At 43.7% G+C, this 26,228-nt stretch overlaps 1 protein-coding gene across 1 annotated transcript; it reads right to left on the reverse strand.

Annotated features, from left to right (window-relative positions):
• Positions 1 to 408: 408 nt before the first annotated feature.
• PPP1R36 (protein phosphatase 1 regulatory subunit 36) lies at positions 409 to 15,648 on the reverse strand. Its single transcript, XM_026849214.1, is given in 13 exon segments — positions 409 to 658; positions 1,895 to 2,083; positions 2,170 to 2,360; positions 3,661 to 3,700; positions 8,386 to 8,507; positions 12,273 to 12,393; positions 13,242 to 13,284; positions 13,287 to 13,307; positions 13,444 to 13,483; positions 13,485 to 13,536; positions 13,538 to 13,561; positions 14,265 to 14,345; positions 15,551 to 15,648. Coding segments are annotated over 13 exon segments (1,272 nt in total).
• Between the last annotated feature and the right edge of the window lie 10,580 nt (positions 15,649 to 26,228).

Consider the following 26,228-nt stretch of genomic DNA (forward strand, 5'->3'; position numbering starts at 1 on the left):
GGGGGGGGGGGGGAAGACATAAACACAATATATTAAAGATTCCAGAGTAATTCCCTTTAAAAGCAAAATTTCAGCAGCTTTTAGACTGTATTAAATTATGTCTTCTTGTTGCCTTGCTAACCTTTTAGAAAAAGAGGGTTGACATTCAAATCGATAATAATATTTACCTGCAGGTGTCAAAGCACTTCCCAAAATAAGTCAGTAAAACAATCTTCTCAGAAATGGTGCAATGAAAGCATTAAGATGAAAAAAAAAATAGCAACAGAACCAGGAATGACAGACCAAGTCTTCCACCATCCAGCTAAGGCCTTTGTGTGCTAAACTCCCCCACCTCTGACAAATGACTTAGGCTCCTTAAGCTGAAATTTCCAAGTGATTTATCTACTTAGCAATGTGAAACCAGGCCACTCAGCACAGATACCACTTCTGCTCGTTACTCTGATTACAGTCACCTGCCACTGCTCTTGAGAGTGGAGTGCTCTGACTACTAAGCCTCTTTGGGGGGCTTCTCAGAGGTGGCAAACTGAGGTCATTTGTCAGGCTGGAGAAAGCATTCCTTATTCTTCCTTGTTCTTCCTCTTTCACCTCCTCCATCATTCCATCAGGTATGCTCCTAAAAGATTTTAATTCACTACAGTGAGCTCCAGTGATGCCCACCCTGTTAAAAAACATCATGTTAATCTGCTTGACACAATGAAGCAAAGGAAATTGGGAGAAATGGGGACAGATCTGTAATGTTTCCTAGGTAAAAACCAGCAAGGAACATTGTCTCCTTTAGCAGAGAACAGCTGCTCTTCCCCAGGGTAAAACAAATAACATGCTTATACCCTCAGCACCTTGCACACCACGTCATGTTTCTGTCTGGAGCGTGCACGCACGCAACGTGAATTGCGTATGTCCAGGTGAAGCTCAGTGCTCCCTGGAAAGGTTGGCCCTATTACATATGAATTACATGACTCTCTGCATCAGCTATAAATCCAAGATGCTCCGGATGCACCCAGCTTCCAAGGCATGCACAAAACAATTACATGTACATTTGTAGCAAATTTCATATTCTCAAGAAATACCGGCCTCGCTGGTTGTGTGTTGTAGATATGTCCAAAGTTTTTGCATGTACAGTGATGCAGCATTCATTAGATTGCCAGGACTCTGAAGATCCAGACAAATGAAGGCAATTCTCAAATTTTAATTTCCAGGAAAAAAAAAGAAGACTTATGAGGGGAAGTCTTGCAGGAAGCCCTACATACACTTCAACAGCGTTTTACAGTGGGCCTGTTTACATGAGTTATTACATTAAAAAGTACTGTAGTAGTGCTGTTAACCATGGCTTGATGGGAAATGGAATTCCTCTTGTATGGCGTACCCAGTCTTGAAAGATTTTGGTTTATCATAAATCAGAAGAAAAGGTTCTATTGCTATTACAATTGAAATTCTATTTTAAAAGTACAGTGTAGTAATAAAATTACTTTTTGAGAATGAAGTACATCAGTAATGTCTGATCAGAACTCTATTCAAATCTAAAAGACAAGAAGAATAAGAAATTGGAATGAATCATGAGAGGGAAATAATAAACATCCCATTTTGATTTTGAGATGTTTCTATTAATTTCTGTTCAAATTTATGTTAAAGCATATTTCTTCAGAAAACTTCTGAGTTTTAACAAAGCACTACAATGGACTGTAACTGCTTTGCCACCAGTTAACCAAGAGCACTATCTCCGCAAGTTTCGGGCTCTCTCAGGTCTCTCAGAACCTACACTCCTGTTACTCTCGAACTCCCATGTAAACCCAATCCTCAGTCTGATGGTCCTTCTCCCAGTGAGGAAGATCTTGGTGTCTGACACCCTTCCTCATAGAACTACCAAATTGATTTATGCAGAGAAACAGCCCCTTACTTGGTAGTGAACCATTCTGAGAAGTCCGTCAGGGCATCACATGTGCAGGGTTGAAGGTCTCTAGGCTGACAGTGGTGGTTCTGGGAGAGGTATCGAGCACTGTCCTTCAGTAAGGGCAGCAGCATGCCGAGCAGTAGCAAGCGCTGGTGAACCATGCTGTGGATGGAAGGATGCTTGGCACGGACTTTTCTTGAAAGAAACAAATGCAGGTGTTACCTCAGCGTATTCGGACAGGCGAGGTTCACTAAGGACTCGCCAGCGTGTCAGATGTGTACCTCAGATATGGCAATCGCACCGTATTTGCATCAGTAGTTTGGTCTCCTGGTTTCTGCAAGTCAACATTGTCTCTTAAGGCAGGGCTGAACATGTCAGAGCCAAGAAGCCTGCCGATTTCTTTCTGAATCACTTGGAAGGGCTTCCGTCTGAACACAAGCCAAGCCACACAACTGCAGAAGTTGTAGAAGCCATAAATTGAAAACACCAATCCCCTTTTCACGGGGAAAAGGCCCAGAGTCCCACTACATCCCAGAGTGCAGGTTGGCATGACTCCACTAAAATGCCAGCAACCATTTGACATCAAACTTTACCACACATGCATCAGTGAAGATTTGAAAGGCCTGTTTTTTTAAAGGTATGCAGACAGATGAGTCTAGAAACAGAGTTAGCTCAGATGGATTTCATCTTGCTCAACTCTGACCAGTTTGGCTTAGTCTTGCTGCTAGAAACTAAGGAGATAACCTGAGATCACCACGCAGTTTCCCTCAATAATCAATGGAAAGAAGCTGACGGGATGAGTCATTCTGTGGGGGTTCATATCGCTCACGTCTCTCTCAAGAGGCAACAATTCACCCTCTGGCTGAGCTTCTCTCTTCTGCAATGGCTGCCAAGGCAGCCGAAGGGCACGGTCTGACTGGACAGCTATTGTCTGGGCAGCTGCAGGTAGACAAGATGATCCCCACCCTGCATGACAGCATTATGATCACAGAAAATACTACTACCAAACACGAATTCATTTCATCTCACCTCTGCATGTCTGCTTGCTGATTAGAAAAACAAAATCTAGCGTTTCACTCCTATTATTTAATATTTGTGATCCCTGACATAAGCTGAATCAACTCCCAATAAATCACATCTCTACTACATCTGTTCTTGAAAAGATGGCATTGTGGGGACTGCTGTGTATCCTTGGTATTAAATCCACAGTTCCCCTCTTTCAAGGAAAGGCTTCCAAGTTTATGAAGTACAGAGTATAATTTGAGCCCAGCTGTTTTGTATGAATCTGCTGAAGCCCTGCTACATAGTGAGTCTCATAAATGGCTGATGCAGCTCTATATTGCAGGCCAGAGAGCTTATTGGCATCTAGAAATGTTGCCAGCGGCAATGGAAATAAAAGAAGACTGTAAAATTTCTTACCTACCTACAGTGATGAACCTATGATGCCAATGATGAGAAGAAATCTATAGGCTAGACTTTCCAGAGGGACCTCAGGCTGTGGTGGGAACTGCCTGGGGCCTGGGAACCACAGAGGGACTGAAACTCCTGGGCTGAAGGCTCCAAAGAGCAAAGGCTTGGGCTGAAGGGCAAAAAGATGGTATTTTACAGGGACATCTAGGCCCTAGAGGTAAAATTTTATTCTAGGTACTCTGCCCTACAAGTAAACTACTGGAGAAACCAAAAAGGAAAGGAGCATTTGGATGTGCAAGGGAGGGACATGCTCTGGGCTGACTCTCAGTCACACTCTCCATTTATCTTTGTGTCTTTCTTACCTCAAAGAAGCTCTGATCTTTCTGCAACGATGTTTTTCTCCTAAGGCAGTGAACAAGAGCACAAAATTAATAGCAGCAGTTCTCCTTTCAGTTCTCTGAACAGAGCATTGAATATGACTCATGGGGCTATGCCAAGCTGGCATTTCACCACGGCAATAAAGTTGTTGCTGGTAGATCCTCATTACTAGCATGTGGAGACCCACTGTCCAAAAGAAAGGCAGGACTTCTGCGTTGCCTCAGAAGGAGAAAATGCAAAATATTGTATGGCTTAGTTAATTAAATCTGACAGAGAACAAAGCTGGATGTGATGAGTGGGCGAGACTCCCCTGCTATGCTATCTAGACTGAGCTTTCTGCATGGGCCTCTCAAAAGTAGTCAGCACTGATCTAACCCAGTTCCCACTGAAGTCAATAAAAAACTCTTCCTGACATCACTGGAAGAGCAACAAGCAGAGTTACCAAGGGCACAAAGCCAGGCCAACGCTGAGACAATAAATTTGAAAACCAGGAAGGAGATGCCTGATGTATCTCCAAGAAGAAATGTAAAACATGCCCAAGAATGACAAAGGGCCTTTGTTAAAGAAACAGCAATTTGCCGGGTGGAAGCCTGAGGGATGCTCTCGCCACCCAGTTGAGCCAGGGGATTCTCACACAAAGCCAAATGACTGTCCATCATGTGAAGGGCCATTAAAGCGGAGGGTGATGCACACATCCCAGCAGCCACTCAGTTCTCCTGGAGATGGCACAACTCACCCTCATGGAAATGAAAGCAAATTCTCCCTGCTAGCCTACAGATCCCCACAGATCTGGCTTAGTCCTGCCAGATGCACAGGAAAGCCTGTCTCCACATCAACTCACCAACTCCTGACATAAGGATAATATCCTTATCTTCCTGATAATACCAAGTGTCCCACCCACCTAGGGTACCCACAGCTGCCATCACTCCAGAAACTTCAATGCAGAGCAGACCATGAAGATAATACCTTTCAGCCCTATAGTTCTATTTATCATCTTCTGACTTTTATTTACTGATTTTTTGATTGAGAAGACCTGGATCCCACCAGCCAGAATCCTGCTGACACTTCACATATTGTGCAAGGGAAGAGAAGCTTGGCTCTGCAACCATGGCATGACTGTTTGCCAAAGCAGAACTCCCAGAACAACTCTGATGCTTCTGATTCCTTATGAATTCTGGTAAAGCACAGTCTTCTGTCTTCAGAGTACCAGATCAGTGAAACCTAAAGTGACCCCAGCTCCTTAAACCTAAATGTGAAACCCAGCTTCACCTTTTAACATTATACAGATCGTGCAATGACTTAGAACTAGTCCCAATTTTAGCGGAGAAACCTGTGCAGAGGCCAGCAGAGAAAATAGTGCTAAGAATGAGAGTGAAATAAGGACAGGGGTCTCCACCCTTCTTTCTCTCAGTGATTTCTTCCCTGAGGTGAGGTATTAAGTTAAGAGACCTGCTTGAAGTAAAGTTTCCTAAAATAAATGATGAATTAGGAGGCACCTCCCCTGTCTAAGGCACTGTCACTAATTACCTAGGAAAATTAAAAAACAGTCAGGAAAACTGATCAAACTTGCAACAAGCTTCAGCACAGAACTTGTAAGAAACGTGAAAGAGGAGCAAAAAGCATCATGCCTCCTCGTAACGTAATAATACTGATTTCTAAGAGCTGTGAGGGGGGCGGGATGAGTTCACGCGTAAAAGAGAAGGACAGCACAGCCAAGGGCAGACAGTGCAGTAAGCGTGGTGGGCTTTGGATGCAAGATGATAGTGGCTTCAGACATCTACAAGAACTATTTTTGTGCACAGGGGTACATGGGGAAGCAATGCTTCCTGTGCCGCTTAGCAGCAACTTCCACCGCAGCCGTGACTCTAACTGCCCACGGATCAAGCCAGCTTCAAGGATCAGTAAGGGCTGGCTTGACTGTGTTTATGGCATTGATGCATGCACCTTTGGGAACACTCTGTATTTTTCCCATTATGACAAATGCCCATAAGGAAACTGGCACCACAAAAAGGTTGCACAATCCCCATCAACTTAAAAGGAGAAAGCCAGACACACCTATTCCTTCCTCAGCATCGGAGGCACAAAAGGACTCATGCTAACACACACAAATAACAGGTCTGGAGGAACTCTCTCAAATTCCTGTCTGGGATAGTATCAAGATAGGACTTTAATGCTGCATTTTACAAAATCATGCAGATTGTTAAGATGAAGATATTCTCCACCTAAGCCTCCCTTTTTAAAATTTCAGAGAAAAACTTTACATGAAAAATTCAGTAATTTCATACGAACACATAGACATTTGGAAGGGAAGGCTTTGGATCTGGAAGGGAAAGAAGTTTACCAACACAGTATAAGTTTTCATTAAAATGTTGCTATGGTGAATTAAGAGCGAAAAGCAAAAGCTTCAACACCATCATGAACCCATACTTGGGTTATAAGAAAATATAGTAAAACAGAGGGTGGTACATTGTCAATAGTTTCTCAGCTTTTTAATCTAAACATTTTTCAGGTTAAAAAAAAAACAAAAACAAACTCATCAGAAGTAACCTTCCCCACAGTTTCCATTTTGGTGAAGTACCTTTCCTATCCAAAAACATGTGTGCTCAAAAAATTCCCAACCATCTTTTATAATTAGGAGCGTTAATCAGTTCTATCCCAAGACCTAAAGGTCTTGTATTTGGCAGTTCATATAATGATCTGGGAGGATCCAGATAACATTTAAGGCTAAACTGAGTCAGCCTGGAAAAGATTATATTTATATAATTGCAGTATGGGAAGTGCCCTATATTATAACAAGCTCAGCATTAGCCTAACTCTGAAGTCAGCTGTAGTCAGCTACCGCCACCCTGCTATGAGTAACATATTCATACAGCTCCTTACATCATGAAGGCTTTAAGACACAGCTCTTTTCTAGCCTTTTTTCTTTCACAGCCTTGACACTGACATCCCAACACACTGCCAGCCTCTAACCCCCGCTGGGATGGAAATACTAAAGCACATAGTTTCTTGTTTCAGCTCTTTGCTCTCACTCCCACACTGGTATTTTTTTTTTTGCCACTAGACCTCTTGCTTGCCTCAATCCTGCACATTCCCATCCACCAGACAACAGAGTGAGTGAAGAGGCAGCAGAGCTAATGAACTGGGTATACGACAGGCTGTTTTATCCAGCTGCCTCCAGCTCTTGGATTCAAGTTGCTTTCTGCAGTAAGTTCTCCCAGCTGAGTCTCGTAAGTGTAGACATTAGGGCCACCCAACAGAAATAATGAAATGCTGTCAAGATGCTCCCTGTCCAACCAGCAAAAAGGTTAAGAGGATGCCTTTGCTCAGCAGGAATCTGGGAGCAGGGATTTGGCAGGGAAGGCTGCTCCCCGCAGCGCCCACTGAAATGCCGGTGTGCCAGGATGCAGAGGGAACACATTCTTAATCCTCAGGGTCCATCACCTTGTGGAATGGAGCACACTAAAATGAAAGCCCTGTTTGGGACAGCAATTTCAGCTCTCCTTTGACTCCATCATTTCACAGTTTACCGTCTCCTCTTGATTAGAAGGAAAGCCAGGTTCCCCCACCCCAGCCAGGAGCAAGGTTGCCTGGAGCTGTGTTGCAGGAAGGCAGGTGAATGTTTGTGACTCCTCTGGGGGACTGGCAGCAGTTTCACAGCAACTGACGGAAAAAAATTTGCCTGAAACTGCTCTAAGAAGATCCTGTGGGACTGAGGTGCTGGGTGGGGACTGCCAGCTCCTTCCTACCGCCAGGGAAAGGAAACATTATGCAGGAACATACATGGTTGAGGAAAAAGTTCTCTAACATGAGCATGGTGTATGATCTCTGTGTCATTACATTCTCCTTCCACTAACCATTTTTTGTCATGATTTGTTGCTGGCCAGGGTTTGTTAAACACAACACCTTCATCTCCTGTTAAAACTCCCCTTTTCTTGTCCTCATCATTCCCTTGGTTTCTCTGTCTTTTCAAATACCTTTCCATTCTCTCCTGTCTTCTTCAGTTTCTTTTTTAATCCCCTCTACAGGTTTCTCTCCCCTTTCAGTTCATCACTGGGACCATCACCTCTAAAGAGCAGTTGGTCTCCACCACTCTGAAAAAGCCATACAATGTCTTCCCCACTCAGAACTAGGAGCCCTACACTCCCAGTGCCCAAGCACCTCTTCTTGTCTCTACTCCCTTTACTTGCTGCCCTTTGGGAACATGGTCTTCTTCACTTGCTAGACTTGCACTATGCTATCTCAGACTTGGCATAGGAAGAAATTCATGCAGGGATCAGTGGCAACCAGCATATACAAAATCATTTTCTTTACAGATTTAGTTAAAGTGGCAGGGATAAGATCCAGGGCTGGCACTGATTTTTGCCCTGTTGACTTCCATGTTGAACTAATTAAAGGTTCGTGCTCTAGCAAGGCTTACACGCACCAGGGCTAGGGCTTTCCGGTCTGGTATCCTGAGCTCTGCTGCAACTCATTGTGTCCACATCAGCTGGCAACAGCTCACCACAAACACTTCTGGGGTTGGTTATGAGATGAGACAGATCTGCAGAGAGATCAGGACACGGTCTCATGGTCCCTTAGCCCTCTGTGACTCCTTGGTTCACAAGACACTCATTACCCTGGGCATTCACTTGTGTCACTCAACAGAGGCCTTGGCCCTGAGCTGCTGTGGCCCTTGACATAGTGAGAGTCCCCAGAAGGGATTGGCTCCCTTTCCACTAGGCATGTGGTACTGCTGTGCCATGCCACGTCTGAGGATAAGGTTGCAGTACACCTTGGCAAGGTGAATCCTGGCCACTGCTAACTTCACCAACACATCGTCCATTTACCTATTCTCTAAAAATATAGTCAAATTTTCAGGGAAGGTGCTCTGGACAGAAGGGATGCTAGAAAGAGTGACTGTTCCTGAGAAGGGCGGTTTTCAGGCACACAAACCAACGTGCTTCATGACACCACTGTCAGGGGACCCCCGGTAGCAAGGCTGGGCTCAGGTAGTGCCGGTGGGGCCACAGGGCCCGGGGCATGGGCCCAGGCAGTCTCTCTTGCCCCAACAACTTACAGGCTGCATGCCCACAGCCCGTCAGGTTGCCGTCTTTGATCCTTCATAGCTTATGAGCCCTTTTTGCAGCCTGCATAAAAGCCCTGGAGGTGCATTTAGATCTCTCCTGGTGCAGACTCTGTCACTGCCTGGAGCAGTGGGTCTGGCTCATTCAGAGACAGCACTTACTCCTCTTCAAAAAGGCACACAAAGTGCTTTTGGGACTGCCTCTAAACAGGAACGGCTGACACCGCAAGCCTGTATTTTAAACCAATTCAGATCAAACACTAAGGAAATGCCAAACCAAAGAGCTTTCTATTTCCTCTGCTTCCCCTGTAATCCACCCGACTGTCTGCCAGTGCCTGGGAGCGCTGCTGGCCTAGAAGTTACCAGTCTCCTTTCACACTCAGGAGAGTTGGTTTTATCTATCCTATCCCTGATGGCCTCCAGCAATAAAGCTTCCTACACAACCCACCTTAAATAAATTAGGGCAATTACTCAGGGCTTCTGGAGCATAATTGCTAATAAAATTCAGCAGATTTTCCCCAAAAGACATGAAAGGGTTGGAAGCAGAAATAAACTAAAGGGGAAAGAAAATGCAGGACAAATAATAGCCCTTGATCCATTCATGTCTCATCCACCGCTGGTGAGTTTTTGTTCTTAGAGTCACATATTTCAGAGATGAATACTCCCAAGCTGTCTCCAGTGAGGGAATGCCTCATGCCCGCTGCTTTGGAAAACTGGTCACTTGGTTTTGAAGATCTTCCTGAACCTAGAGAATGTCAGGAAATCCTCAGGCTTGGATTTACAAAGAATCAGCATGGCATCAACAAAACACGAAGTCAAAGATGCCCAGATTCATCCTGCCTTTCTCTCATAGGAACCCTCTCCAATACTTTTTTTTCCTGAAGAAAGTTTAATGCACAGAGCAATGACTTCATAAGCCAGGATGGTCTTAGCTGTTCTCTTGAGGCACTGTGGACACTGATACTTCTACATGGTCTAGGTTCAAGACAGTTAAGGAGCTATTCAGACCATCAGGCCTGGCTCCCTGTGGACAAAAGTAGACCCAACAGATGAGTTAGGCATCTCTCATAGGCAGCCCAAATGGCAGGAACCCAAAACATTCCAACTAGGAGCAGGAATAACCAGCATTGCTTTCTGTGTTACTAGGTTATCTCACAGGGTCTACAAGAAGAGCAGCTTAAGGACTGCAGAGCCATTGGATGTGTCTGTCATACAGGAACACAAGGCTGATAAAGGACTAGGAGGGTCACCAAGCCCTGTCTCCAAGTAAGCTGTCTGTCGCTTTAACTGGGAGCAAATTATAGGTATTACTAACAAGAAACATGAAATAGTTCCAGCATGTCTTGCCTCCAGTCTGTCTCTACTTATGGCACATAGCCAGTACTATATAGGAAAACAAAAAAGCCTCTGAAACTAAATTATATCTTGGAGGAAGGAGGAGGGAGTTTTCTTCCTGAGCAGGCCACTAGCAACATCCCTGAGCATAGCATTTATGTGGGAGAGATATAGGAAAACAAATGGCTATGCAATCTTCTTTCACATTCTCTCAGATACATCAGCATATCACAAACCCAAGGATTCTTATCACAAGTGTAATTTTATGTCATTATGATTCTATTATGTAGTTATAAAATCCCTTTCACAAGCTCACAGAGCTCCACCTTCAGAAAAAAACATAGTTTTCTTGCCTGCCCCCATTACTTCCTAGTGGAAGACCATTCCAGAACTTTACTCCCCTTGCTACATTTGATTTTAAATATAGCACATACCAAGTTTTGAATTAGATGAGTTAGATAACAGGGGAAGCGGGATGTCCTGGACAGGGAAAGAAGATGCAATATCAGAAAGCTTTTCACCCTGTTCTTAATATCTCCCTGCTCCTCCAAGTCAGCTGAGATGCTGAATTGGTCCCATTAAATAGGACCTAAATTTGCCTTTTGTCATTTTCTTTTCCTTCCTTGTATTTATACTTCAGCAGATCAATATCCTGAATTCCTGCTTCTGCATGGTAAGTGTCTCTTCTTTAAGCTTCTCTGATGCTAATACTGCAGGTTGGTAATCCAGACATGCAAGCCACTTCCCTTCAGGGGAGGTAATGAATCAAAATAAAACAGTGTTGTAGAAGTGGAGAGTCAGTATATGTTTCCCTTCAAAAGGCAGGACTCACTTTGGGAGCCCTGCATGACAGAACACACCAAAAAGTCTCTCCTGGCAAGGTTTACCCAGTACTTATAGCTGATACCTATTAAGCAGAGCCCCCTTGACCCAGGAAACATATTGCAGTAGGTCCAAACTCCTCTTTGTTTCTGTATTTGCCACACCAGTAGACGATATGAGCCGTACTGAGGTGTCATGACCCATGGAGTGGCCTCCTTGTCCTTTACCTGCCAAGAGCGAGGGGACCATTTTCTAAATTGCAGCACAGAGCACCTCAACTGAATCTACCTTTGTGTATGAAACTAGGATGATGGTTTTCTTTATTGATGAATTATTCCTTGCACAATGAAAGAAGCAGTTGTCAACCAATGGCTGTAGAACAAACCAATTCCTTAAGGCCAGCAATCCTCCAATGGTCTTTTCTTCAATCCAGATAAATCAGCCCCTCTTTATATCAAGGCTTCATGAACTGTGAAGTAAATAATCATTAAGTGTTTTAAAAAAATAGTCAATCAATTCTCAGAGACTATTATAGACTCCAGAAAATCATTGAAGTTCCTTACAATCACGGTTTGTAACTCTGCAATGCTTCCTCCCAAGGCATAGAGCCCTCCGACACAGCAGCTCCTAAACTGTTCCCCTGGCACCCCCACTTCCACTCTGCAAGGTGGCAAGCGTGGTCACACACTCTTACCTGGGAACTGCGTTCCTAGCGTGTAGTCCTCATGTTGTAACATGTTTCTAGCACCTAGGAGTCATCTGAACCTGCTTTGCAAAGTATTTAGAAATGAAGTGTTAAAGCGATGTGACCCACAGCACAAATTAACACCCAGCAGACTCAGCTGCGACTATTCGCTGCTCTGTATTGCAAGCAGAACTGATTGGATGCTAATGTTATTAATGGAAAATGGCATTAAAGGATGGTAATTCGATCCAGGGCACTCAGATTTAACATTCGTGGTAGCAGTAATGATTTATTCAAATTGAAGCATTACCTTGAGGAGACAAATTATTTCATGATCCCATTGCGGCAGGACTGGATCCAGCCACCATCTTGAAAGGGAGACTGTGGTGATGCCATGCCACATGAACAACAGTGCATGCTGCTCAGGGCAAATCTGGGCCAAAGTGGGGTTCAAATCCGCCCAGAAAATCTTGTTTCTCTACATAGTCAGAGGAGCCTATATCCTGGAGAGCACAGAGGACAAGGGGATGGGAGACAAATGGTGAGACCAAGGTTTTTCTCCTTTAGTATTCCATATATAGACTGGGCCAGGACAGCAAGCAGTCCTTGCTCATATGCCGAATCCCATGGATTCTGACATGAAAGACTGCCCTGTGATTCCAGACTTGCTGGTGCAAGCTCTGTGTACCTACACCCCTAAAGTCTTGTACTCACGAAATCAAGGATCTGCATTTCTTTTCCAGGGCAATTTTTTCCAGATAAAAAGACAGGTAGAAGAGCAGGACCGTAAGGAACTCATCTAGTTTCTCATTTCTAAATGGAAGCTAGAAATGTCACTATGAAGTCTGCAGATTTGCAGGTATATACACCACCTTTATGAAAACAAGTCTCTCCTCAGGGGCCTGCATTATATCAAATATTAGCTATATGGTTGCAACCTATTGGTAGCAAGCACTCCACCCTACACTAAGACTTTGAAGGCTTTTAGAGAATCATTAACAGTCCAATAAACATGCTGAAGGGTGGATTGATTTGGGTATCACCAGACATACTGCCAAGCAGCATGTTTTCTGCACTGAACACACTGGAAGAGTTGCATTCACAGTCAAAGGAAAAGGGACAACTCGGCCACCTCTCCCCCTCTGAAAGGACAGAATGACTAAGGCTCAACAAGGTCTACAGATACATTCCTAAATCAAAGGCAATGCAGACACTGTATGGCCCTGGTGATCTCAGGGATATGCCTTTGAGATATGCTCCGCCTGCTGCCTCCTCACTTTTAGCCTATAGAGAAGTAATGCTGGAAAGTGAGAGCAGCAAACAATGAGCCCTGTAGCTCTGACGGGAACAGCAGCAGCACAGGAAGGCAGACCAGATTTTCAGTCGTGTTAGCACTCCTGGTGCACACAGTGTTGTGGATGCGCTGGCTAACATGGAATTTAACATCTTGGCTTGCTTTAGGTAAAAGAGTGGAAAGCTTTCAAACAGGTGGTAGGGTTATTCCTCTGCACGTGTCAAGGACAACATGCATTTGGTATTGTTTCCCACTGAACCTCATAGATGAGACATTTTAAACCTCTGATATTTCATACTCTATTTATCATACACTTTGGTCCCTCCACTACCAGCATAAGTCTCAAAACAAACTTTAAATGACATACCTCATAGCTGCTGCAAATGATAACATGATGTGACTTAACTTTATTCTTTCAAAAGCAAAGCAGCATCTGAAAACATACAGAGGACAAAACCAGTATTTCCTAAAAAAAAAAAAAAAATAAAAAAAGGTTATTGTTAGTAGAAATAGCTTTCTAACTTGTATGGGTGATGCCTTGCTGATATGAAATACCAGCAATTACTCACATTTGACATCATCCAGTGTGACATATTCATGTTGTATCCACTCGGGACAGCCTATGCAGTTTCCCTTCTTTGTCAGCCAGTCCTTTTTCAGGATGCACTGCAATCATCTTGGAAGATGCTAATGTTTGATCAACATGTAACATTTTTGAACACAGTGTTAATTCCAGTCCGAGAATATTAAGATTATCTACCTGGTATGTACTCTCTTCATTGCACTCCGTTTCAAAGGGACAAGTAGTGAAATGTGTTTGGTAGGTATCCTGAACTAACTTCCAACTATTAGAACCACAAAACAGGCTGGGGATGTTGAGAGAAACAGGACATTTCACCTCTAAGGTTGCATCTGAAGTTGCTCTTTTAGTTGCTAATATAATAAATTGCGACTATATTATTTAGATCAAAGAGGTTTTAAGTAATGGATGAAAGTCAGCTATACCATGTTGTGAATTTATAAAATTAATAATAGTAATAATAATACTACTGCTTTAATCTTTGAAGTGCCTTACACAGATGAATTAATTACCTCACAATACTCTTTGGAGTAGATGAGAATTGCCTCGTTCTAAGCGATCTGGAAACAGCAACAAAGATGCTGAACAACTTTACCAAAGTCATACCAGGCTGGTGCCTGAGCTAGCATTCAACACCAGGCATGTCTGGCTCTGTCTTTATGTTCAGGCCACTCATCCGCACTGCTGAAACGACAGCTGGCTTCCTGTTTAACGTACTTTGTTCAGACATGATCCTCCAACAATGGATGAAAATATTCCCACCCAAATAATCTTGTTTCTTTTTGAGCTAGACTGGTTGAATTGAAATACCTCTTTAATGTCTTGACACGCACTTCTTAATGGTGAATATTTTTTCCTTCCTTAAGGTTTTCCTCAGCTGCTGGATTGGATCTGAAATATAGAGCGTGAGCATGCAGTAGTATGAGTTTAAACTACTAGCAGCAGTACAAATAGGTCAACATCTTATGATACAAAGGCTTATCTATTTTGCCCTCTGACACTAAGAAAACATCTATGTTGTGGTGGGGTCAGTGTGAGACATTGCTTTCAAGAGCACAGAAGCAAAGAGTAAAGGAACATCCCCGTGTCCTCCTGCTCTGTTTCCTGCCACCATGTGCACTGCACCATGTAAACCCAAGAAATCAGTGTCTCAGGTAGCTTTAGGAAGATTTTAAATATAAACTGCTCTGTTCCAGAGCTTTTCTTTGGGATCATTGAGGGTAGAGACAGGCAGAGGTCACCAGGAAGCTCACACCTCTCCCTGGAGAGCTACTGGGCAGAGTCAGCAGCGTTCCCAAGCCCAGCAGAGAAGCTGGCTGGAGCTGCTGAGACACAGACCATGAAAGACGCCTGCAGTAGCTGTGTGACCAGGAGAGAGGTGAGCAGCCTCACTCCACTGTGACAAAGGCTTGGAAAATGCCCAGCAGGGCAGGAGGCAGCAGCAGGCAGCGTGGGACTGACCCACCGCCGCCACGCTCCACTGCGCTCCCTGCCCTGCCCTTGGGAAGAGAGCAGGGGGATACAGGTTGGGTGTGGGGCGTTTTTGCCCCAGTGGTTTAGACGGCCTGATAAAGTCTTCACCCACAACTGCCACAGACATTCAAAGCACAGTGAAGTGCACTCTGTCCCCTGCAGATCTGTGGCTTCCCTAAAGGTCTGCAGTCCTCTGGTGCTCAGCATTGCATAGGGTCATACGTAACACCAGCAAGAGGGAACATCAGTCTGTGGACCTCCACCTATAGACACCTGGGGTAGCATTTGGCCCTCACGTCCAGCACTGCTGCTCCAGTGCATGGAGCACATTTCTGACATGTGGCAGGACTCACCACACACTTTTAACCATCCCTCTGCAGTGGGTTCACTTTGAGAGCAGTACGGAGTAAGTGCGTATTTCTGATTTTCTCCATTCACAGAATGCCACAGAGCAGCAGATGGGGAGCTCCAGTCTCAACTGGAAAAAAAAAAAAAAAAAATTTGTCCTGTAGTTGATGTTTGGGTAAAACAATATTAGACTCTGATTTTACCTTACTTGGAACTGCTGCATCAAGGCCTAAACTAAAATTATCCAAATTTGAAACTAAGCATCATTCTTTTACCTTGCAGATTCAAGTGTGTTAGTATCATCTTTCCAGTACCACACACCTGGAGTTAGTTTTATCATCTGCAAGAAAACAGCATATAGATTACGTGTCATAAACCTGTGCTCAAGTTCTCAGCCCAACAAAATATTTATAAGGCAAGCACTGTGTATATGAGCCACTTTTTTTTTTCACCGAGATGTTGTTTGTGTGTGTTATTTGAACAGAAGTTCTCTGAGATTAAAGTTTGCCAGCATAAGAAAGAAAAATGTGTATCTGCCCTTTTTTATGTCATTCAGGGTATGACTAAACAATTAAAAGTTTGCTAAGGAACATTAGTTCTTTGATTGCCAATGAATCAGTAAAGACTGAGAAATCAAATGGAACCATGTATTAAGCAACACATTGCTTTTATTTGGTTGGGGTTTTTTTTTATAATATTGATGTAATTCTAGAGACTAAGTACCAGGAGAAAGGAAACCTTTATTTAAAAATGGGGTATGTTATGTACTTTCCCAATATTCTGAGAACTTTAAATAAACACCAGATAGACCCTTCAGGGGACAATGGACAATATGAGTAACAGCATTTTACATTATCCTTTTTTTTTTTTTTAATCTATTAAAAAAAATCCCCTGGAAATAAATAAGATCTATTAGACCTTTCCTAATTAACAAGAGACACTTGCAACCCTTAGCTATTATTTGCAGGTCACCTTTAAAGCAAAATTACTCTTATTGCTGAAGTCCATCCACCTACAAATTTAAACGGAGTGAAACTTTAAGGCTTTCTGTGACTTTTTGCCAGGTACCATTTAGCCAGCAAGCCACAAGGCTCTCCTAAATTCTTGCTCAATGTAATTTGGCAGTAGAGTTCTGGGTATGGGACACCAGAATAATCTCACGTCAGCAGCCAGCAGCACAGGGAATGGTTAGACCACAGAGATGAGTATTAGGAAACCATGGCTCTAATCCTCTGACAAAAAGTGGTTATTTCAACTTGTCTGTTCTAGTCTTTGGTTCCAGCTTTCTAATACTGGTTTACAACTCTCAAATCAAAAGGGCCATGCAAATGCTGTACCTTTATGTTACACACAAGAGATCAGGAAGTGTGAAAGAAAAACAGAAAAGGTGCTAGTACAGCATAGCAAGGCTACTAGCGCATCCCAGGAAGGAGAAAATACCACTCGCGTGTCCTCAAAATACATCTCTGCTGCTTCTCACTAATACGAATGGATGAATGACTGTCCCTGGCCCCCACGCTCCCTGGACAGGGCAGTGGGACAGGTCCCTGCCCACCCCAAGGGGCCTCCCGTGGCCCCCGGATCTGCTGCAGAGGCAAACGTGAACAGCAGCAACAAGACGGATCTGGGAAAGGTGGGGAGACTCATGATGCTTGTCTGGGGCACCGCCAGGAGAGAAGCAGGCAAGGCAGGCACTGTTTACAGCAGTGTCCTGGTGACAGTCTGCTGTCCTCTACAAACTGCAGATTCCGGCATATAAATCTCCCTTCAGCCGGCTCTGAGAACTGGGACTCACGGTCTGTGTGCTCAGCTCCTTCCCAGCTCTGCTAAGCAGCTTCCCTGGGTAACATTTTAGTCCAAACAGGGAAATTAAGCACTTTCCATGTGATAACATCTCCACAGTCACTCATTTGGGCTTACTGTGTTTTTGACGGTCAGGAGCTGCAGAGATTTTCCTGGTTACCAGCCCAGGCCTGGCAGCAGTGAAGGCAGCTGCACCTGGCCCCTCTGTTACGGGCATTGGTGTCTGTACAGCACTCTGAATGTTAAACATACTTTAGCTTAGGACTTTACAAGATTTAAAAGTACATCTACCAGATCACAAGTCTGTGATATGACCTAGGTCCCTATGTGAGCAGTCAGCTCAAGACTTGCAAGTTGCCCCTGGAAATAATTCCTGTATGCTAAGACAGGTCGCTTAAGGGCATGATTTTGAGGGAGGGGTTTTGATCTTTGGGATATTGTGAAGCTTTTGCTTTTGTAAGCAGAGAATCTCTCATACTAGTCATTCACAGTGGATCAATGTCATGTATAACTGGCACTGCTTAGATCACACCCAAAACAGGTACAAGTTATATTGACAGAAGCACTTTTTGCCAATAGAAGTCAAGTCCCCGTGAAGGGTGAGGTTTCATGTTATGGCTAAGCCAGCCTAATAGCTAGTTGTTGATAGAAGAGGTATTCTTGATCCCATCAGAGTTTTCCCATCACTTGTCTTTGTATTGATTCTTTATCTTCTCTGTCCCCACAGCAAGGCGGCTCCCTAAAGTGTCAAAAATATCAATCCAACAAAAATAAATGAGAAGCTTTCTGCTGAGTTCGTATTTTACATCAGTTCATGATGAAGACAGAGAAGGGCCAGTGGAGATGCAGATAAAGATAAGGGCACAGGTGAGAGACCCCATTTGTCAATAGATCAGGCCAGCTATAAGGTGAAAACCAGCCACGTCTAGGAAAATTTTACTAGTACAGCTGCACTAGGCCAGCATGTACTTTGAAGAGATGAAAATACCTGACCTAAGACTTTTAGACATGTCAGTTCAGTAATTCAGAAGGAATATTTCCTGTGCTTTCTGCTCTTAAAGATGGCATAATTCATTTTTGCAACAGCACGAACTAGGGAAAATACTCCTGAAAGCAACACTGAGATGTTCATGACCCCATGGAAGCACAAATGGACAATACAATGCAGGGGAAGAAAATTCCCATAAAACGACCTGTCCCTAACCTCCCCCCATTTCCATAGCCTTTCAAACACTGCGTCTTTTCTCCTGTAGGGACTCTTTAAAGGTTTATCCATGCAAACACAATCAGTCCACGGATAGCTAAGCAAGAATCTCAAATCAGCCTGAAAATTCAGCTCTGGCTCGGTTCTCTACAGCAATCTCTTTTTTTCTTCTTTTGACAATCGTATTGTGTACGTTGTGTTTCCAGTTGCTATTGCAGGCTGCCAAGTACATATCCATGACTTGGCAGCCAAGTTACATATTTAAAAGGATGAGAGAAGCAGGTTTGGGAACGACCTCAGATTTCATCCATGGCAGCCAGGCAGCGCTATAGAAATAGGCTCCCCATCAGGGGAAAGGGGGAGGTATGGAACTTATGGCTCATCGACTATTTTTTATAGAGAGGGGGATGTCATCTGCTTCAGAACACCATCAGCCCATCTTGACTCCAGTAAAAGTCATGCCAGAAGAACTGATAAAAGTAAAGGATATGTTGCAGATACTCAGGGCTACCTGTGTTAGTCTTCGCAGAGCAGGAGGCAGGGGAGACAAGCATTTGGCTGTACTAAAGTTAGGAGAAAATTGGTACAAAAAACCCAGACAAAAGATGGGGAGAAACTAAGCCTGAGAACTACCTACAGGAAGAACAACTGTGAATGTAAAGATTGGGACTGAGCCCTAAAGACAGAGTTGGCTAGGCAGGCAGGGAAGGCCTGGGAACCAGTGCAGCACACAGGTGAACTAGGGGAAAATGAAGACAAATCCAGAAGGGATTTGTGGGGAGTGGGACAGAATTGGCTCTGGCCCAGCACAGGGGCCAGGACAGACAACAGTGTTAGGGGGAGCCCCAAGACTGACTGAGTTACCATGGCAGGAGGCTTGGGATACTCAGATGCAGCACTGTACTACCCTTAACCAAGTGCTTGCTGGAGAAGGTAAATTCAGCCCAAGTATTTAATGAGCTGAGGCCACAGAGGTGAGCACTAAACATCCCACTATTGTTGATGACCCAAATGGGTATCAGTCTGGAAAAAAAAATACTAAAAGCCTGACATTGTGTAGCAAAGGAGATTAGTGTCTGTTGTATCCCTGCTTCAGCTGTTGCAAGAGTTGGAAGCTATAAAATGAGTGAGCCAGAAGATTACAAGAAGTGAAATTAAGGCGTAATTGTTGAAGCAGTTGAAGGCTACATGGGAAACTGATTTCCACATGGGCTTCAGTCACAGAATGCCAGGTAAATCACTCCAACCCGCATTCAACCCTAATGACCATTATTTGCATACTCTTTACTTTCTGAGCAAACAGCTTGGTTTCATCAAGTATGAAATGCAGGACTCAGTATCCACAGCTGTGACCGAAGCCAATGGGAACTCTTCTTTGAACAGTCCAAGAGAATAATACTAAGCTGTCTGAAAAAACAGCTCCTTGGCATTTCCAGTGGAAGACTCCATAATAGACAGATGGCGTTTGTCTTTTGCTCATTTGTTTTATCATCTTCTTTCTGTGGGAATTATACACATCTCAGGGGTGAAAACTAAATGGATAATGTTGTGAAACACTCAAGATGTGACAGTGACGAGCTCCACAGGCAACATCCTAAGCAATAATTCTTCTCCAGAGCTGAGGCTGGACAGCAAACAGTAACTAAGGTGTATAATGAACTGGGAAATATTACTTTCTTGGAGCATACGCTGCCCACTGTGTGCACTGATTGAGGCAGGTGACCTACAGAAGAAAAAATTTAAAAAAAACCCCTGTCAGTGTGTAATTAAAAACTAGGTTATGAGGCATAAGCACAAAGAAAGCAAGAATCAGGCTTGCTCTGATCATCATAATTCTGACAACTGACCTTGCAGCCCTAATAAGCTTCTTTTAATGTTGTTTCTTGTGGTGTCTGTGTGTCCATGTTCATCCCAGTAGCTGGGAACACTCAACAATATGTATATGTATCCATTCTTTAGGTATATCTAATGTTTAATTCAGATATCACACCCAGAAAATAAACACATGCATAAACTCAACAAAAATATCACTGACTCACCATCCAGTCATTCACCTCTTTTCTGCCTCTTGTTTCTTCTTGCTGTGTCAAGTCTCTGTCTTCCATACCCACCATATTAATTTCCTCCTCTTTTCCCAGGGGCAGATAAATGTCAGCCCTGGTTTCTCTGGGAATATTAGACTCTGTGTGTGCGCACTACTGTTTGTTTTAGACGCACAAGTACAGAATTCAGTTTCACAGTAGCTAATACTTAGTCCATGACTACGCCATTTACCTGCCAAGTACTTCTGCCTGCTCATTAAAAACAGGATCATGCTACATGAATGGAATAAATAATGTCCTTAGGCGTAATACTGTGAACACTGGTGTGGCTTTTGACTTCATGTTTGTGCAGAATTGAAGCTCCTAACTCCTCGTTTTCAGCAATTTGCACTGTTTTCACATATCAGCACTGCTGCATTTCAGTCCCATTCCTTCAGTCCTCCAAAGCAACGGGTAGTTAGATAGCTGCACTGTAACTTCTGGAGAGATACCGTGTCCACCTCATGTCCTCATCTGCCTGGGACACCAGCACCAGCCTTGCCCCAGATTCACAGCCCTGTGGCCTGGCTACCTGCCACCTTCAGTGGTGGCTACACCCATAGAGACAAACTGGCTAAAGGTGTTTGATAGGCAAAGGCAGAATTAGCTACCGAGTCCAGACCGAAGGTCTAAGGGAAATCAGGAGGCAACGATTGCCTAGCACCCCTTACGGGAACACAGGCTGCGTTTGGAAAGCCAGAAAAACCAGCTGCACATTCTTTTACTGAAATCCTCATGCAATTACTCCCTCTGCATGGCTTTATCAGATGAGATTATTGAACATTAGCAGTTGTCAGCTATTTTCACGCAGCTAGGCATTTGCCTTGTGCTCCTAACAATCAACCTTTTGTTACTAACATGCTCTAATAGAAAGGAAGAAGTATTTAAATATACCCCATACTCAATAGGTATTTTCAACATTTTGATTTGATTCTGTATTCTGAGGTGCTCAGAAATCTATAGAGTTTAACAAAAATCTCATAGTCTAGTTTCTAGTTCTTCTGTAGGATATAATAACTATCTCCCTGCTACAGAATTAGGGGGGGGAAAGTGAAAATTTAATATAGATGTACTATAGACAAGATCTTCTCTATTCAGTTCTGTGAGTTTTGAAGGTAGTAATTGCAGAGAACTTTACTTTTAGTTTTTAGTTTATTACAGAGACTTTTTAGCTTACTAGAATTTTTAGTTATCTTCCACATGTAGTGCTGGGGATAAGACTAAGGGCATCAGTTGCCTTTAACTAGGCTTTGTGAGTATGTTTGCAAGCACGCTGTGAATGAGGTCTGCAGCAGGAAAACAAGGGGTCTGCCAAATAAGAAATAAATGCTGTTTTGAAAGAAATATGTTTATGTTTTTAGGTACAGCCTGGCAAAAGGAAATGTTGCTTTCACTATGACATGTGATTGCTAGATTGCCAGTTCAACCGTGCAACAGCTCTTACAGGGACTGCTAGAAAATATTTCATGATGCTTGCCAGTGAACAGCAAGGCAACCAAGAGGTCTTCTATAGAGTCCTGCTTGAAATACACAGCACTGGTACTTCTGGAAGTGTTTTTGTCTCCTTAATCCTATTCAAAATAGATTTTTAACTGCTGACCTACAAACATTTGGAGCAGTGAATTGTGAATTGTGAACTGCTCCAACAGATAGGGTACAGGTGCTGTTAACAGCTACCTAAGCACAAGCAAGAATGACCTCATGGTTCTTAGTCCAGGATGCAACAGAGATCTGTCAACTTCTGCACAGGCCAACACACACAAAAAAGTTCCTGAGTGGTGGGAGAGAGTATCTTCAGCAGTGGAAAAGGAACAAAAATTTCCTATACTGTTCTTGATTTTCCTTAAATGAAAGACTACAAAAAATGTGTTTGGTCTTAGAGGGAAATTTATCCCCTCTCTACAATTCCTGGCTGGTGCTGTTATTGGGATGACAAGAGGAACCAGCTTGTCTGTGTCTCCACCCTCCTGATGCAGGAGAGAGTAAAGGCAAATGGGTCATGAAAGGGTGGATCAGGGGTTTTTAATACTGCTGTTTCATAGATGGAACTGAAATATGTTGTTGCATCTGGAAATGCTGGCCTGCCCAACTATATAATCACCACGCTGCTGCAAGCAAAATCTACTCTAGAGACAGGTCTATGCTATAGGCTTCTGCCTGCATAAATACGTGGATGAGAGTGGCAGAGAGATGTGATACCTGACCCACATAGGTGTGCTAAAGAAGCTTTACTAGCATAACTTGTTTCGCTGTGGGGTAGGGAGGGGCGATAACTTTCTTGTGATGAACAGCTACAGAGCATAATTTTGCTGCTGTAAGAGCATCCACATGCTTTGCTGGTTTAGTATCACAGGATTCCCATGTGCCAACGTACAGTGTCCCTGATGTAGGCAGAGATTAGACCACCATGCGCTTTCTAAAAGGAGACAGTAAGGGAAACTCATGCCAGGCAGAGGGTGAAGGAGGAGAAACATGGAACACCTTTTAAATAAGTAGAGCTTGAAATGCTATTACATTGCAATGCACTGACAAGAGTGAAGAAAGGAACTTTAAGTATGCATGCTGGGTGTAAGCGCATGCTTTTTAATGCGATGCCTTGCATTTAACATAAGTGCCAAGACTAGAAATGTGAATCCCCTGAATATTTTCTCCTCTTCTTCCTGCTCCTGTGGGTTTGGCTTGCAATGGGGAAAGCAAAATTTATGGTGAGGTCCTGAGATGCCACATCTCCTTGAGTTGTCACCCCTTGGCTGTGCCCCACAGTGCCCCAAACCTTCAAGGAGAACCTTTCAAATAAATGACAGGCAACTCCAGAGAGAAAGGCTGCCCAGCCTGCAGGGCTCCACACAGTGTCTCCCGAGAGATAAAAGGAAGGCTGCCGGGATAGATTCATTCCTGTCTTTAAGATGGTATCACATGGGATGAGCAGGGCTGCAGCCTGTCTGCTAAGTCCTCTGTGCAAAACTTCAAACAGAAGCTCTGGAGGCGGCAGGGCACGGGGCTGACTCACCGGCCGGCTGGGTGGACACAGCCTGTCCAAGCACGTCTCAGCTTTCCAGCTCCTGTGTGGGTTGCCCTCAGACAGCTCTCTTGTCCTCAGCTCCCTCCGAGGGCTCTCACATGGCACATTATTTTAGTCATGTTTTTGGCTTTGTCTTTTTTCAGCTCTTCCACTGCCCTGCAAAGCAACGGTGGGGAGTTGCAGGGTGACCTGCATCACACACAGAAGCCACTGCTTTGCATTGCTACACACCTGGCTGGACCGTGAGTGAGGTGCTAAGGCACTTAAGGGTTTTAATTTGGGCGATTAAATTCTCCAGTACTAATCCTAGGGGTGTTCCTCTCTATGAAATAATACCATGCATATAAACTTCATCAGCAAATATAAGAGGCCATCAAAAGTTAACAAAAGTTAACACTGTAGTTACACAAGTGCTACAAAGTTATCATCACTTTATATCCTTCCTATGGGCTTGGTCTTTTGCACAGCCCTGCTTAAGGATAAGCAAAGTTCAGAAACCCAGGCCCATGATTTTGACAGAAGGAGCTAGCTGGCTCTCCCTGTGAGTCAGGACAGTACAAATGATGAGAGACGCAGAGTATGGAAGCAATGAAACTGCAGATTTTAGACAAGATTATTTTCCTGACTTTCCCAAATTCATTTGAAATGTGCAACTACTTCCCAGAACTACATGTACACACCAAATACACCTATTTGCAAATAAGGAGCAGCATTTTACCTTCTGACATTTACTTTATTTCTTTAAGAAACTGGGGGGAAAAAATGTAGACCCACTAGAGTCAGTGAGAAGTTTCCACTAACAGGATCAGAGTTCATTCTACAGTAAGTACAATATACTGAAAATCAACTCAGAACTTATTCTTTGTTTTATAAACTAAGTGAATGAATGCGAGGAGTCTAGCTCTGAGCCCTTCAAGTTTTCTACCTCTTGCATTTTTGGGGGTTGTTCACATCTTTAAAAGGCTACTTCGTGCCTCAAGACTTCAAATCTTTTTCCAGTCACATAAGTCAGCAGAAGTCCTTTACATATTTCACACAGTCTAAGTAAATCCATACCAAAAAAAATATCCCTTTCCTAGAGAGAAAAAAAAAAAAAAAAAAAAAAAAAAAAAAAAATTCATGTCCTCAGCCCCTGGGGTATTTTAACCATCTGGATGGGTACTTCCCTTCTGTGGTGTCTGTTACTCCCTGCCTGCCCCACTGCTGAAACAGGCACAGAGCAGCAGTGGCCGAGGTGAGGGAAAGGACAGATGACAGCGCAGGTGTGTGACCAAACTATCTGCTGTGCACATTTAGCTACATTAGCTCTGCAATACACTTAAATAGATGTTTGGGGAAAACAACAAAAGTTTGTGTTTAATAACTGGGAAGCGATGCTGAGGAATGCACACCAAGGGCTGAAAAGTAAAGGAAACCATGTGGCAAGGACAATTACCAGTTAACAGAAAAATAGTTAACCTGCATTTACAATGAACATGGGTGCTCCCTAATCCTTATTGTGATCCCACAGTAGTAGGATTTTGGTTAGGAAGAGTCCATCTGACAACGTATTAGAGTTTGGAGCAACAACTTTTCACTTACAGATAATCTACTGCTATTCATAAACATATCTACCTACTAGTTCCTAGAAAAAAAAAATAATTAAAAAGTCATAGTATTTTCTCATTCTCAGGGGTCCTACACACGTTACAACCTGGAAATCAGAAGGCTGATTGCCAGGAAAATGCTGCTTACATAAACAGCAAAAGCACCCAGCCTGATTATGGCCCTTCCAGGTTTCACTGAAGCACTCAGCAGGTGCTGAAGTTGCTGTCATTGACTTCTCAGGGATGGCACTGCCATTTACCTACGAACTGTTCGATAAACTTGAAGTGGTTTTGAGTCATTTGCACAACAGCTGATCAAACAAGCTTTTTACAAGCCTCACATTCCCCTGTGCAACCCTTCCATAGACAGTAAAGATAAACCTGCAGTCAGAGCCCTGGCAAACCAGCCGAGAGAAATCCAAGTAGTAAACCAGAGTCTTGTATCTCTTCTGATTATTAAGTACTAAACAAGTTTATTTTTGTCTGCCTTCTCATCACAAAATATTTTTTTATATATACATCACCTACAAGCCTAAGGAATTGGAGTCGTACAAGTTCTTTGCAGCAGAGCGAGCCAGCCGAGCAGCGCTGGCCTTATTTCCTAGCACGCCAACACTCCCTCTTACTAACGAGCAACCAAACAAAAACACGGCAGATGATTCCCTCCAGCTGCCCACTGCTCTGCGGTTTTTTCCCTTAAAGGACAAGCCAGTCCAAAATGTGCATGTCATCAGGCTGCTCCATTAGAGCTCATTAATTCACAGCTCCTCAGCCTCTAAACCCTGCGCATTTTTTTTTTTGCTTTGTGAAACAAATGAAGAGCTCTAGAGACAGTTTGTAGTAACGCCAGACAAGTTTAACTACTACCAATGTTGCCTATTCTATCAAGTTCAGCATCCCAGCTCCTTACTCAGCACTCCCAGCTCTCGGGGTGCCCTTGGCAGCTGTACTTTTGATCATCTTAAGAGGGGAAAAACCCCACATTCAGTAAAGTACTGAAAGCTCAGCTTGCATGCTAGCAACCCGAGAATAACTCAGCAATTTATATAGCTGCGCTCAAACCGGTCTCTATTTTATCGAGTCCCGCCGCCTGCCAAACAGGACTATTTTTGTCGCACTTATTTCCCCACTGTTTTATTTCGGTGACACGCACACAGCGAGCCGCCCCGCGTTGCCGCTGCCGGAGCGGCTGAGCCACAAGTTGCAGATGAAAAGCAGATCCTGCCCCCAAACACCCCTCACCACCACCACCACCCC

The sequence above is a fragment of the Athene cunicularia genome (assembly GCF_003259725.1).
Source record: "Athene cunicularia isolate RWA chromosome 5 unlocalized genomic scaffold, athCun1 chr5_part1, whole genome shotgun sequence".
Lineage (NCBI taxonomy): Eukaryota > Metazoa > Chordata > Aves > Strigiformes > Strigidae > Athene > Athene cunicularia.